Source organism: Anomaloglossus baeobatrachus, chromosome 11 (genome assembly GCF_048569485.1).
Source record: "Anomaloglossus baeobatrachus isolate aAnoBae1 chromosome 11, aAnoBae1.hap1, whole genome shotgun sequence".
NCBI lineage: Eukaryota > Metazoa > Chordata > Amphibia > Anura > Aromobatidae > Anomaloglossus > Anomaloglossus baeobatrachus.
In genome coordinates, this window is record NC_134363.1 from 32,869,734 (window position 1) to 32,883,918 (window position 14,185).

At 43.1% G+C, this 14,185-nt stretch overlaps 1 protein-coding gene and 1 long non-coding RNA gene across 2 annotated transcripts; one reads left to right on the top strand and one right to left on the bottom strand.

Annotated features, from left to right (window-relative positions):
• The first annotated feature begins 5,927 nt into the window (after window positions 1-5,927).
• On the top strand, window positions 5,928-6,413 carry LOC142256779 (uncharacterized). The gene is made up of 3 exons (XR_012727568.1): window positions 5,928-6,064; window positions 6,150-6,200; window positions 6,281-6,413. It is a non-coding gene; the product is annotated as an uncharacterized LOC142256779 (long non-coding RNA).
• A 337-nt stretch (window positions 6,414-6,750) lies between these two features.
• LOC142256183 (uncharacterized) lies at window positions 6,751-9,056 on the bottom strand. The gene is made up of 3 exons (XM_075327737.1): window positions 8,907-9,056; window positions 7,676-8,113; window positions 6,751-7,444 (listed from the first exon to the last, which is right to left on the bottom strand). The coding sequence occupies exons 2-3, from the start codon at window positions 8,111-8,113 to the stop codon at window positions 6,857-6,859; spliced, it is 1,026 nt and encodes a 341-aa protein (XP_075183852.1). The 5' UTR covers window positions 8,907-9,056; the 3' UTR covers window positions 6,751-6,856.
• Window positions 9,057-14,185: the final 5,129 nt, after the last annotated feature.

Genomic DNA, 14,185 nt, shown 5'->3' on the forward strand with positions numbered 1-14,185 from the left:
AGCTCCAACAATAAGTAGTATGGTTTCCCCTAGTCTATTTCAAGTTTCAGCAGACATGCCATCAGAGACCTGGCTCAGCATTAATGGATTCTACAAATGTGGACACAACATATGCTTGTGCTCCGCATTTGTGAATAAATGCAGGAATTTTGTTTCTACAGTAGATGGCAAAACATATCGAATCAAGCAGTTCCTTAATTGTAACTCCTCTGGTGTGGTCTACCTAATCACTTGCACGGATTGCTCTAAACAGTATGTGGGTTGCACTGTAGGTGCATTAAAAAAAAGGATTAGAAGGCACCTCTCAGATGCCACAGGTGCACCCAAGGTGGGCATTTCTGCAGCTTCGCGTCACTTTATGGAGGTACACGGGGGGTGATAATAAATCCTTTAAGTTCAATGCCATTGAGAAAGTCAAAAGACCCACCAGAGGAGGAGACTACAGAAGTTTGCTTTTGGGAAGAGAGTCTTATTGGATGTTTATACTAGGCTCCAGACAGCCTGGAGGTTTAAATATCCGCAGGGATTTAATTTTGCAGTATAGGTGATTTTTGATATGTTCTCTTCTACACCTTTCCAGAGATATCGTTTACAATTTAAAATGATAATCACGCCAAAAATTCTATCAAAATTCACTTAATGGTACATTTTGTGTATGTATATAGGAAATTCCATATGAAAGCATTGTGATTTTCATGCATTATTTAAATCGGCAACACAATATATGGAGTTCTCCTATATATAAAATAATAGTTCTTTGAATATACACATGATATAATCATATTAGGCTCAAACTTATGTCATATGGATATTTGGATATATGGAGACAGTATAGTCTTTTTTTTTTTTTTTTTTTTCTTTTTCCAAAGCTTACAGCTAACATGAAGTCTCACTAGCATCTATTTAATTAGGGATGTGACATATAAGAAATATCTAAGTAGGCATTTTGGTGTCCACAAAAATGTACACATTGATAGTGGGATTTTTTTTTTTTTTCCCTCTATATATAAAAAACATATAAAATACAAATCTGTGCAATATATTTATAACCATATATATTTGTTACAAGTACTGTTTGTAGATATTGCTTTTCTAAAGGCCACTTCACACATAACGAGATCGTACAACGAGATCGTTACTACGTCACAGTTTCTGTGACGCAAGAACGACTTCAATTGCGATCTCGTCATGTTTGACACGTACCAACGATTCACCCCCTGCTGCGAAATCGCTGATCGATGCCGAACAGCTTGGGCCATTTTTGGCTCGTTGGAGTCCTGCTGGGCTGCATGAATCTGTATGTTTGACACCCTATTTACGATTTCGTTGACGACCTAGATGAGATGCACGAAGGCGTGTTGTTGCGTCCCCGTTTCCACGCCCCTTCTGCGCCCATTGGTTGGCGCTGAGAACAATAGTGTTTAGTTACGTCGCCATTTCCGCGCCCCCTCTCTGCAACGATTGGTTAGCAATGAGAACACTATTGCGCTCTGATTGGGTATCACTTCATGCTTTGTTCCCTTTTGAGTCTTCTAGGAGCAAACCGGTGACTACACCCAGATTCATTCGTGCTTTGTTCCCGCTTGCTTGGTTTTCGGATCAAAGCTGCATCTTCCCTCATTCATTCCCGAGCGTGTCGCTGTATTACAGATTCATTCGTGCTTTGTTCCCGCTTGCTTGGTTTTCGGATCAAAGCCGCATCTGCAGCCGCATCTGCACTTGTATATCCCTCATTCGTTCCCGAGCGTGTCGCTGGGAGGATCGAAACTGCGATTATTAATAGATAGCATAGACGGCTGCATTTTCTGGACGTGGTAAGTCATTTTCGTAAAGTCTATGTTACTTGTTCCATGTTTTTGTTATAGTATGGAAAGTATTTGTGTTTATAGATAGTAATTATTTTTGCGGATCATCAAAGTGGTTGGTTGTTATCTGTACACATATGTCCTTTTGTGCGTCCATCGTCCTTTTATGTGTCCTTATGTAGTATTGCTGGTTATTTTGTCTCTCTGATACAGCCGCCATTTTGTTTCTCTGACACAGTTACAGCCGCCATTTTGTTTCTCTGACACAGTTACAGCCGCCATTTTGTTTCTCTGACACAGTTACAGCCGCCATTTTGTTTCTCTGACACAGTTACAGCCGCCATTTTGTTTCTCTGACACAGTTACAGCCGCCATTTTGTTTCTCTGACACAGTTACAGCCGCCATTTGTTTCTCTGACACAGTTAGAAGTGGTGCACTTCTATGGGGGCGGCCATTTTAGTGTCTCTTTTACACCCCCCAAAAAATGTGATTGGTTTATAGCAACTTTTCTCATCTTTACATGTTTTTTTGCAGTGTGGACAACATGAACGACATGCAGCGTGTTGTGCTGGGTGCTGCATTGATGTTTGAGGCCGGTCGGCTACGTGAAGTGGAACAGAGGCGTTCCAAACGAAAGCGCCGCATGTGGACCAGAGAGTGGCTGCAGAAGAGGTACAAATACTCCCACATGCAACTGCTAAGAGAGCTCCAGGAAAATAATCCTCAGGATTTCCGCAATTTTCTGCGGATGTCAGAAGAATCATTTAGCCTTTTACTCGAAAGAGTTACGCCAATTATTCAGCGCAAGAATACAGCGATGCGTGCTGCCATCCCGGCAGATGAAAGATTGGCAGTCACGCTGCGTTTCCTGGCCACCGGACGCTCCCTGCAAGACTTACATTTTTCTTCTGCAATTTCAAGGTCCCTGCTCAGCATTCTTATCCCGGAGACATGTAGAGCAATTTTCCACAGTCTGCGTAACTACATTGAGTTCCCCAAAACTGTGGAGGAATGGCAGAAGATTGCCACCGATTTTGAACACCTTTGGCAGTTCCCAAACTGTGGTGGTGCTTTGGACGGGAAACATGTGCGGATCACTCAACCACTGAACAGCGGCTCCTATTTTTATAACTATAAGGGCTATTTCAGCATCATCCTAATGGCCCTTGTGAATGCCAATTACGAATTTATTGCTGTTGATGTTGGCATGAATGGCCGGGTTTCTGACGGTGGGGTTTTAGAACACACAGGCTTTGGTGAACGTTTGCAAAATGGTGAACTGCATTTGCCCCCCAACTCTGACACTACCGCAAACCTTAACTTTGTATTTGTGGGCGATGAAGCCTTCCCACTTCATCCCAATCTCATGAAACCATTCCCACAGAAAAGTCTAACGGCGGAAAGACAAAGGTTCAATTATAGATTATCAAGGGCACGCAGGGTTGTGGAAAATGCCTTTGGGATAATGGCAAATCGCTTCCGCGTTTTCCACACACCAATTAACCTGAGTCTACCATCAATAGACGCAGTTGTTTTGGCCTGTTGCGCCCTTCACAACTTTCTTCGACGGCGAGATGCTATTACGTACTGTCCAACAGGCTTTGTAGACTCTGATGACTTAAATGGCGAAGTGGTGCTTGGCGAATGGCATTCTGAAGATCCCGCAATCGCAGGACTTCAACCATTGGCGCCCGGCAGAAATACCGATGATGCGAAGGCCTGTCGAGAAAAGTACTGCCAATATTTTAATGGTCCTGGTGCAATTACGTGGCAGCATTAGATAAACTTGTATTGAGCACATTTATTATGCTGAGTTTTATTTTCTTGTATTGATTGGTTTTAGAAACTTCCCTTCTTAATTTTAAAAAATATATGGTTACTTGTATTATGTTCATCAAATTTATACTAATTTTAAAATATATGGTTACTTGTATTGTTATGTTCATCACATTTATAATAAAATGTCATTTTTGCAAAATGATTACTTTAATAAACAGTTGTTTTAACTTTCCACAAGATTTGTTTGTCATTCATTCACTATTAAGGGCTACTGTGGGGAGCAGTACCACCATTGCTGCCGTTACATCACCCCCGGAGGCCCCAAATTATGAATATGAAGCCTTATATATTTTCATTTGGGGTTTTTAAACGGGGACGTTTGTGCGTCCCCGAAACCTTCAAACGACATCTCTTTTTCGATTTCTTATAATTGTATGTGCGCTCGCAGTGTGTGATACCACGACCCCTTGACACAGCATTTGCGTCATGGCGCGATCTCATTTCTGCAGCAAAGATCATTCTGATTTGTTAAAAGTGCGTCGCACTTTCACCTTCAAACATAGCATTGTAATATTTCACAAATCAACAATCCCGCCATGGCCGACGGCGGCCATTGGCTGGAGCAGGATCAACAACGTCCACCCCAATCTGATTGGAGCTAGCGTTCACGTGACGCTATCGGTCGAATCAGATGTGAAGAGGCGTTACCGCGGGTGACGCAACTGCGTTTGCTACGTAGACACACCAGCGAACAATGGCGGCACGCAGGAGGGCAACAGCTTGGGGAGAGGCGGAGGTCCGGTACCTAATTAGAGAAGTGGATGCTCGCGATTATGATTGCCGTGAGGCGCAAGAGCATCCACTTCTCCATAAGAAAGCGGTATTGCGCAGGATCCAACGTGGGTTGAGGAGGAGATTTCATTTGGAGCGCACCTGCGCCCAGATCCGAAAAAAATTAGCGGATCTGCGGTACCGCTCCAGTGCCCGGATCTCTGCCATACAAGCAGAGTTACAAAACCAAGGTAGGCGCAGATGAGTGTGCCTTGGCAACGTATAATGGTGTTCTTAAATATATATCTATTTATTTTTATATATATATATATATATATATATATATATATATATATATATATATATCTCTATCTATCTATCTATCTATATATATATATATGTATATATATATATTTATTCTAAAAATAAATATATAAATATATAATACATATATAAATAATATATATATATATATCATATATATATAAGTCTATACATATATTTTTAAATTAAATATATATATATAATTCATATTAATTATATATAAATATAAATATAAGAAAATATACATATATAATAAGTAATAAATATATTGATTTAAATGTATATATTTAGGATATATATATCCTTTTACTTAATTAAAATTATATATATATAATCTATTTTATAGATCGATAGATTATATATATATATATAAAACATATAAAATATATATATATATATATATATATATATAGATATATAGATACAATTCGAAAAATATATTTAGATATATATAATAATAAAAAAAAACAAAACATAATATATATCTATATATAATTATAAAAATATATCATATATTAATTATATATATATATAATTATAAAAATATATAATATATTAATTATATATATATATAATTATAAAAATAAATATATACAGATAATATTTAAATAATAAATATATATATTTTAATGTATATATATTTATTATATATATATATATATATATATATATATATATATATATATATATATATTTCCCATGAACTGACAACCCTCTATCAGCACACAGTTTTCATATGTTCTGATATACCTCTTGTCCTTGGCACCCAGCTTCGCCATGCTTGGCAAAACATCATTCCCTCACCACCCAGCTTTTCCCATATCAGAGAGAGCATGGCAAAGCCGGGTGCTGTGGGTAGTGGGTCTTTTTCCCTCAGCACAAAAAAATTCCATCTCCTGCTTGTATTTTTGTACCCCCTCATATCTAGTTCTCCAAATACAATATTGGCCCCCACATAGCCTTCCATATAGTATAAAGGGTTCCACATAACCCTTCAGATATTAGAATGCATCCCATAGTCCTCCATGAACTGTAATGAATTTCCTAGAGTTCTCCATGAAGTTTCATTCACCCCAGAGTTCTCCATATATTATACTGCACCACATATTCCACAATGTGTTCAAATTCACCCCCATAGTCCTTGTATAAGGTAGGCTACGTAGTCCGCCATATATTTCAATGTACCCCCCACAGTCCTATATGTATCATAACGCAACCACATTAAACTTTATATTTTCTTAAGAACCCCCAGAGGAGCAAGGGGCCGCAGAGGAGGGAGAGCATGTGCCCGAGCCCCCGGTGGATCTACAGCCACCAGAGGAGGAGGAGGAGGAGGAGGAGGAGGAGTACCACCCACAGGGGCCACCGGCCGGATCGCCCCCCGGTAATTTTTTAATATAACATTAACGCCATATAAAGTACAAAACAAAAAGCTGTTGAGTACTATAAAGTGTTTTTTGTTATCATAGATGCTAGTCCAGGCTCCATAAGTGAGTCTGTATCGGACGAGGGGGATAACCGTAAGTCATGAATCTCCTACTTTGTAATAATAAGCAGAAATAAAAATTATGATTTATTAATTTTACCATTCCCTCCATAGGCATACCCACTTTGGCCGAAATCATGTCCTCCCAAAGAAGGATTTTGTCGGCCCACAGGAGGCTGATGGCCAGAGTGGAGCGGCATGCGGCGCTGCTGGCCCGTTATGTGGCTGGACAAGGGGAGGGCAGCAGCAACTAAGGTTTTTTTTTTTTTGTTATTGTATCCATATTCATGTGTTATAAAAAATTTGAAATTGATATCTGCTGTTTGGTATGTCTCATTGCATAAAGCAAGTTAACAGCTATCACCACTCACAAACTCACCACTCACAAACATCATATTACATGTAGGCATCTGTATAGATGCACCAATCCCATTATCCACGAGGGGGGTGACTAGGCTTTACTGGTTGTTTGCTGTACATGAGTGTGTGGGTTGTGTGGTGGTATGCCAATGAGGGTGGAGTATGGTACAATCTCTGTAACTACCGTGTTTTGCCAGGGCATCACAACCATATGCTGAATTAAGTAACGCAGGCAGCAAGATTGAAACAACATAAATTTATTATTACAATGAAAATATAACAATCAATTGAAATTAATTTCAAATAACAAAACAACAACAATAACAAAATTTAGTGGCCGTCTTCATATTGGTGGACATATTCAGGCCGGGTGGGAGATGACAGTTGGCTTAAAAATGAATCATTTGAATACCTGGGATAATGTGGGGGGGGAAACTGTGGGGGGGGATACTGTGGGGGGGGATACTGTGGGGGGTGGTCAAGCTGCAAGCGTGGTGGATGCATCCTGTTCGGTGTACTTTGCAGGGGCTGGCGAGGAATCCATGTATTAGAATCATGGGACTGGTTCTTCTTGCATATCGTGTCATTGTCATCCAGTTCTCCTCGGCCTGCCTTTCTTAGGACTTCCAACATCAGTCTTTCGGCTTGCTCCCTCTGTGTGGAATCCAATTTGCAGAGTCTGTCCGATGCAAATGCGGCAAAGCTATCGACTGGGGTGCTTTTTGGCTGTGATAGCAGTTGGGTTGCCAAAGAATAAAATTCAGCCGATGTCACAGGGGTGTTGGCCTTCTTTTTGCGTAACTGTCTTCGCCGCATTTCACCAGAGGGTGCAGGTGCCTCATTATCCTCCACAATAGGCTCGCTCGATGTGGTGGGGTTCTCATTCAATTGGGGCCTCACCATATCTGTCTGAGGGTTCTGCGGGAACAGAAAAATAAATGTTAATTAAAAGTCATACATTAATAGTTAGTAAATTTAATTAAAGTGTGACAAAATTGTATTGGAGTGTACTTATCTGAACTGGAAGGGATAACATTTCCAAACTGCACAATAAATCATGGCAACAATAAGTTACTATTTTGTGTTCCTCAATGGCATGTACATAAAAAGTTTGAATACTATGTAACGTGAAGCAAATAAGGTACTTACATCTACAACAGCGGAGGTGTTGTCATCGATCGGGATGTCATCGTTTTCAATGTCTGCTTCCAGGTCTACGTTTCTTTGGTAGGAGCTTTCCATCATTCGTGGTAGCTCCTGGTCCCTTGTGAATTCCAGGAGATTGAAATACCACAAGGGAGAAACATATACCTGGTCAGTGCCGGCCCCTGACTTTTTTGATTTGTCCACCTTATTTGCTTCTTTCTTATATACAGTCCTCAAGCCTTGGATCTTCTTTTTTACTACTTTGACATCCACCGCCTCGCCTCCACTGTGTTTTTTAAAAAGATCCACCAGTTGGGCATAGGCGGCTTGTTTTTTTATTCTGTCTGAATATTCTGTGGATTTGATTCTCCACAAGCAGGGCAGTGATTGATACAAATCCAACAGCTCACGCACAAAGTCTTCTTTGTTATAATAAGCCATCTGAAATAAAGAATGAAAAATTTATATGTAAACATAAAAGAAGTTGCAATAAACCGATCACAATTTTTGGTTATGGTGTGGCAGAGACTAAAATGGCCGCCCCTATGTGTGGCAGAAACACAAAATGGCGGCTGTAGCTGAGAGACAAAAGATGAAAAAAATCCAGCACTCAAAGCATTCAACTGAAATTGTTTTATATTTTATTCATGGATCTGTGTAATTATTAAAGACGTTTCGGTCATCCGACCTTCATCAGTTTACACAGAAAAGGTTCTGTAGACAGTATGTGACATTGACTGCAGACCGGGACGGGCAGCTTTTTCCTCTGGTCCAGCTTTTTCATATATTTCTACAGAACCTTTTATGCGTAAACTGATGAAGGTCGGATGACGGAAACGGCTTTAATAATTACAGAGATCCATGAATAAAATATAAAACAATTTCAGTTAAATGCTTTGAGTGCTGGATTTTTTTCATTTTTTGATCTGGGGTGGGACCCTATCCAAGCACCAGCGACTATAGAAGGAGTGCCACATTTCTATATTTTATTTAATGAGAGACAAAAGAGCCAGCAATGCTAGGATAGGACACATTACAAACAGCACTATGGAGAGACCCCTCTTTAAAAGGCATTATACACGCACAGATAAAAGCCAGCAACTTTAACTCACATAATAACTATTAACATATATCTAACAGCAATCAACTCACATAATAAATATTAACATATATCTTAACAGCAAGAACATTATTCAAAAAAAAGCCCACCCCCCCAACAAGAAAAAAGACCTACCTTTTCAAAGAAGTGTATATCAATGTAGAATCCAAGCGGAATCGCAAATACGATCTCACCGACACTCGACAGCACTGCAAGGATACTCCAGGTGCAACTGCGGCTTCGATCCGAAAAACACACCAACAAAGCGACCGGGTACAATGGACGAAGGAATCAGGGTGGAGACGCAGGTTCTATCTCAAAGCAAAGCGCAAAAGAAGTGACAAAGGGTGGACGCGATCCAAAATTTAACCGCTAGATACGCCCCCTGCATGCCCAATCAGAACGCAGTATTGGCCGCCAATGAAACGGAGGGGGGTATGGAAAAGGCGACGCAAATGTGACTCACTGCATAATGGGATTGGAATCGTTAACATAGTAGCTGTGTGACAGGGTCCTTATCAATCAGAGCGGAGGGGGTGGAAAAGGCGACGCCCGCCCGGCCGCCCAATCAGAACGCAGTATTGGCCGCCAAAGAAAGCGGAGGAGGGTATGGAAAAGGCGACGCAAATGCACGCCTACGTGACTCACTGCATAATGGGATTGGAATCGTTAACATAGTAGCTGTGTGACAGGGTCCTTATCAATCAGAGCGGAGGGGGTGGAAAAGGCGACGCCCGCCCGGCCGCCCAATCAGAACGCAGTATTGGCCGCCAATGAAAGCGGAAAAGGCGACACAAATGCACGCCTACGTGACTCACTGCATTTTACTACGCCCCTAATGGGATTGGAATCGTTAACATAGTAGCTGTGTGACAGGGTCCCAGCGATTTCAAAGATCGTTATACGGGACGCATGCTCGTTCATAAACTCGTTATGTGTGACACCCAACATGCGATTTCAACAACGACTCATAAACGATCCAGAAAGTGTGACGTAGTAGCGATCTCGTTCACGATCTCGTTATGTGTGACTGGACCTTAACACAGTGTTTCTAGCTCTTATAGATCTCTATCAACTCAAGCCTTGAATGAATTAGATTGTGAAGTTTAATGAAGGCAAGAAAGAGTTAACAACAGGAGCTGCATCACCGGTCACTCCACATGTGTGTTCATTATAATGTGAATGAATGTCTTTTTAAACTCTGCACTTAGATTAGTCAGTTACATGACTAAGACCGTGTAATACGGTCGAAACGCGTCGCTAGTCATTCTTCCCCTGCCCAGGGGCTGTCTGTACCTACCTCTACATTTGTGCACATGGAATAAACCATATGGAAATTTATATTGAAGAGTGCTTTCTTTCCTGCGCTGGACTTCATCTCACATGCTTGCAGCTGCCCGGCCAATTGTCCGTGCTGCAGAGAGAGGGCCTGGAGACTTGGAGTGGGTGAGCTGAATTCCTTTGTCTTTCAATACCTCCTTCCTAAGGGGGCAGGTCGTGCGGCGTCACACGGCAGGCGGCCAATAGAAGCGGAGGGGCGGAGATGAGCGGGACGTAAACATCCCGCCCACCTCCTTCCTTCCACATAGCCGGTGGACGCAGGTAGGAGATGTTCCTCGCTCCTGCGGCTTCACACACAGCGATGTGTGCTGCCGCAGGAACGAGGAACAACATCGTATCTCTTATTGGTGCGACATTATGAAAATGTCCGACACTACACAGATCGCGGATTTACAACGCTTTTGCGATCGTTTATCGGCGCATCTAGGCTTTACACGTTGCGACGTCGTTACCGGCGGCGGAAGTGCGTCACTTTCGATTTGACCCCAACGATATCGCAGTAGCGATGTCGCAACGTGCAAAGTACCCCTAAGTCCCGTAAGTTTGTCCCAGAGTTGAGGGATGAAAATCCAGTCAAGATCTTTAATGAGGGGGTGGTGGTTGGTGGTTTGGGGGTAGATCTCAGGTAGCGCCTAAAGGATACTCCGGACAGTGTGCCAGAAGGTTTACCTATAAACAAAATTTATGTTGATATTCTTAAGGTGATCTTCTTAAGAAAGTGCAGGATTCCATTTTAGCTGGACATCCAGGTTCTTCTGCCACCTGGAGATCTCTTTATAGGTCATTTTTAGAGGCAGAATGCTCGTAGGGACATTGAAGAGTATGTCCATAAATGCAAATTCTGTGCCAGGCCTAAAGCTGGTGTCACACTAAACGACAGCGACAACGACGTCGCTGTTACGTCACCATTTTCGGTGACGTAACAGCGACCTTGTAAGTCGCTGTTATGATCGCTGCTTAGCTGTCAAACACAGCAGAAGCAGCGATCATAACGTCGCTGTGCTACATGTTCAGAGAGCAGGGAGCCGCGCTTAGCGCTGGCTCCTTGCTCTCCTGCAGCACACATCGGGTTAATTAACCCGATGTGTGCTGCAGCTACATGTCACAGTGCAGAGAGCAGGGAGCCGCGCGCACTGCTTAGCGCTGGCTTCTTGCTCTCCTTGCTACAGTATGCATCGGGTTAATTACCCGATGCATACTGCAGCCACATGTCACAGTGCAGGAGCCGGCGCTGGCAGCAAGAGCGGAGGCTGGTAACCAGCGTAAACATCGGGTAACCAGGGAAAGGTCTTCCCTTGGTTACCCGATGTTTACGCTGGTTACAGCTTACCGCAGCTGCCAGTGCCGGCTCCTGATCGCTTCATTTCGTCGCTCTCTCGCTGTCACACACAGCGATGTGTGTGTCACAGCGGGAGAGTGACGACCAAAAAATGAAGCTGGACATTCAGCAACGACCGGCGACCTCACAGCAGGGGCCAGGTCGTTGCTGGATGTCACACACAGCGACAGCGACGGGACGTCGCTGCAACGTCACAGAAAATGGTGACGCAGCAGCGACGTCGTTGTCGTCGTCGTTATGTGTGACACCAGCTTAAAGCCTCTCGTCAAGTTCCAGCAAGCTATCTCTTATCTAAAGATGTTCTGTTACAGCCACTTGTCCATGGACTTTATCTCCGACTTCCCTTAAGCTGGGTTTACACACTGCAACATCTCAAACGACATCGCTGTAACGTCACCGGTTTTGTGACGCAATAGCGATGTTGTTTGCGATGTTGCAGTGTGTGAATCCTACCAGCGACCCGGCCCCTGCTGTGAAGTTGCTGGAAGTTGCTGATCACTACACGTCGTTCAGGACCATTCCTAGGTCCTTTGTTTCCAGCTGTGCAGCATGAAGTTTCAGTGTGTGAATCCTTTTCAGCGACTTTGTTAGCAACTTCCCTTTCAAAAGGCTGCTTATCAACGTCCCCAACAACCAGCTAGGTCGCTCTGCAGGTCCGGATCGCTGGTAAGTTGTTGGCCAGGTTTGCCGGTTTGAACGCTCACCAGAGACTTAGCAGAGACTTAGGGAGGTCGCTATTGCGTCACCAAACCGGTGACGTTACAGCGATGTCCTTTGCGATGTTGCAGCATGTAAACCCAGCTTAACTTTAGTGGTGATACAGTTCTGTGGGTGGTTGGGGATCGTTATAGCAAATATTTGGTCCCACTTCAAACATTGCCAACTGCGTATCTTGGCAACTTTGTTAATTTCTCATATCATTAAATTGTGTAATGTTCCTATTCCCCAACACATTATTTCTGATAGAGGGGCTTCATTTTTGGCTAGCTTTTGTCATTATTTTTGCTCCAGATTTGGTATCAAGCTGCCTTTTTCCTCAGGTTATCATCCCAAGATTAATGGGCAAAACAAAAAGGAGGAACCAAGAGGTAGATCAGTATTAGAGATGTTTTGTTTCCTCAAATCAGGAAGACTGAGGTATTCGTTCTCTATACCTTGGCACTCTACATGAAAATGGGGGTCCTTGGCTATGTGTGTGTATCTTCAAGGTGCTTTTCACTTGAGGGATACGCCTTCACAGACTGCCGTTTGCCATGGGATACGGACAGGACCCATGATTTTTAGGTATAACTCTTCTTAAGGAAGTGAATGATTTCGTTTTAGCTGGACATCTAGGTTCTTCTGCCACTTGAGGATCTCTTTTTAGGTCTTTTTTGGTGGCAGAATGCTCGTGGGGACATTGAGGAGTAGCTTCTATTCTGGGGTTAAAGCATCTCGTCAAGCTCCAGCAGATTACCTCTTACCTAACAATGTTTTGTTACAGCCACTTGTCCATGGGCTTTATCTCCGACTTGCCTAAGGGGTGCTTCACACACAGCGAGATCGCTAGGGAGATCGCTGCTGAGTCATGATTTTGGTGACGCAGCAGTGACCTCATTAGCGATCTCGCTGTGTGTGACACTGAGCAGTGATCTGGCCCCTGCTGTGAAATCGCTGCTCGTTACACACAGTACTGGTTCATTTTTTGGACGTTGCTCTCCCGCTGTGAAGCACACATCGCTGTGCTTGACAGCAAGAGAGCAACGATCTGAATGTGAAGGGAGCCGGCATCTGGAAGCTGTGGACACTGGTAACCATGGTAAACATCATGTAACTAAGAGAAGCGCTTAGCTTGGTTACCCGATATTTACCTTGGTTACTAGCGTCCGCCGCTCTCAGGCTGCCAGTGCCGGCTCCCTGCACACGTAGCCAGAGTACACATTGGGTAAATAAGCAAACCGGTTTGCTTATTAACCCGATGTGTACTCTGGCTACGAGTGCAGGGAGCCAGCGCTAAGTGGTGTGTGCTGGTAACCAAGGTAAATATCGGGTAACCAAGCAAAGCATTTTGCTTAGTTACCCGATATATACCTTAGTTACCAAGCGCAGCATCGCTTCTACGCGTCGCTGGGGGCTGGGGGCTGATCACTGGTCGCTGGTGAGATCTGCCTGATTGACCGCTCACCAGCGACCATGTTGCGACGCACCAGCGATCCTGGCCAGGTCATATCGTGGTCGGAATCGCTGGTACGTCGTTTAGTGAGACGGTACACTAACTTTACAAGTGATACAGTTGTGTGGGTGGTTGTGGATCGTTATAGCAAATATTTGGTTCCACTTCAAACATTGCCAACTGCTTATCTCGGCAACTTTGTTAATTTCTCATATCATCAAATTGTGTAATGTTCCTATTCCCCAACACATTATTTCTGATAGAGGGGCTCAATTTCTGGCTAGCTTTTGTCATTGTTTTTGCTCCAGATTTGGTATCAAGCTGCCTTTTTCCTCAGGTTATCATTATCAAGATTAATGGGCAAAACAAAAAGGAGGAACCAAGAGGTAGATCAGTATTTGAGATGTTTTGTTTCCTCAAATCAGAAAGACTGAGGTATTCGTTCTCTACGCCTTGGCACGCTACATGAAAATGAGGGTACTGGCTAGGTGTGTGTATCTTCGCGGTGGTTTTTATCTGGGCGCTGCGGCTTTGCAAACGGCTGGTTGCCATGGGATATGACAGGCCATGACCCACAACCTC

What these genes read in the sequence shown, in the direction of transcription:
- LOC142256183 (XM_075327737.1), bottom strand. Translation starts at nt 8,113, where the DNA reads ATGGCTTATTATAACAAAGAAGACTTTGTGCGTGAGCTGTTGGATTTG. An exon ending in ACACCTCCGCTGTTGTAGAT is followed by an intron (nt 7,445 to 7,675) that starts GTAAGTACCTTA and finishes CTGTTCCCGCAG; the next exon opens with AACCCTCAGACAGATATGGT.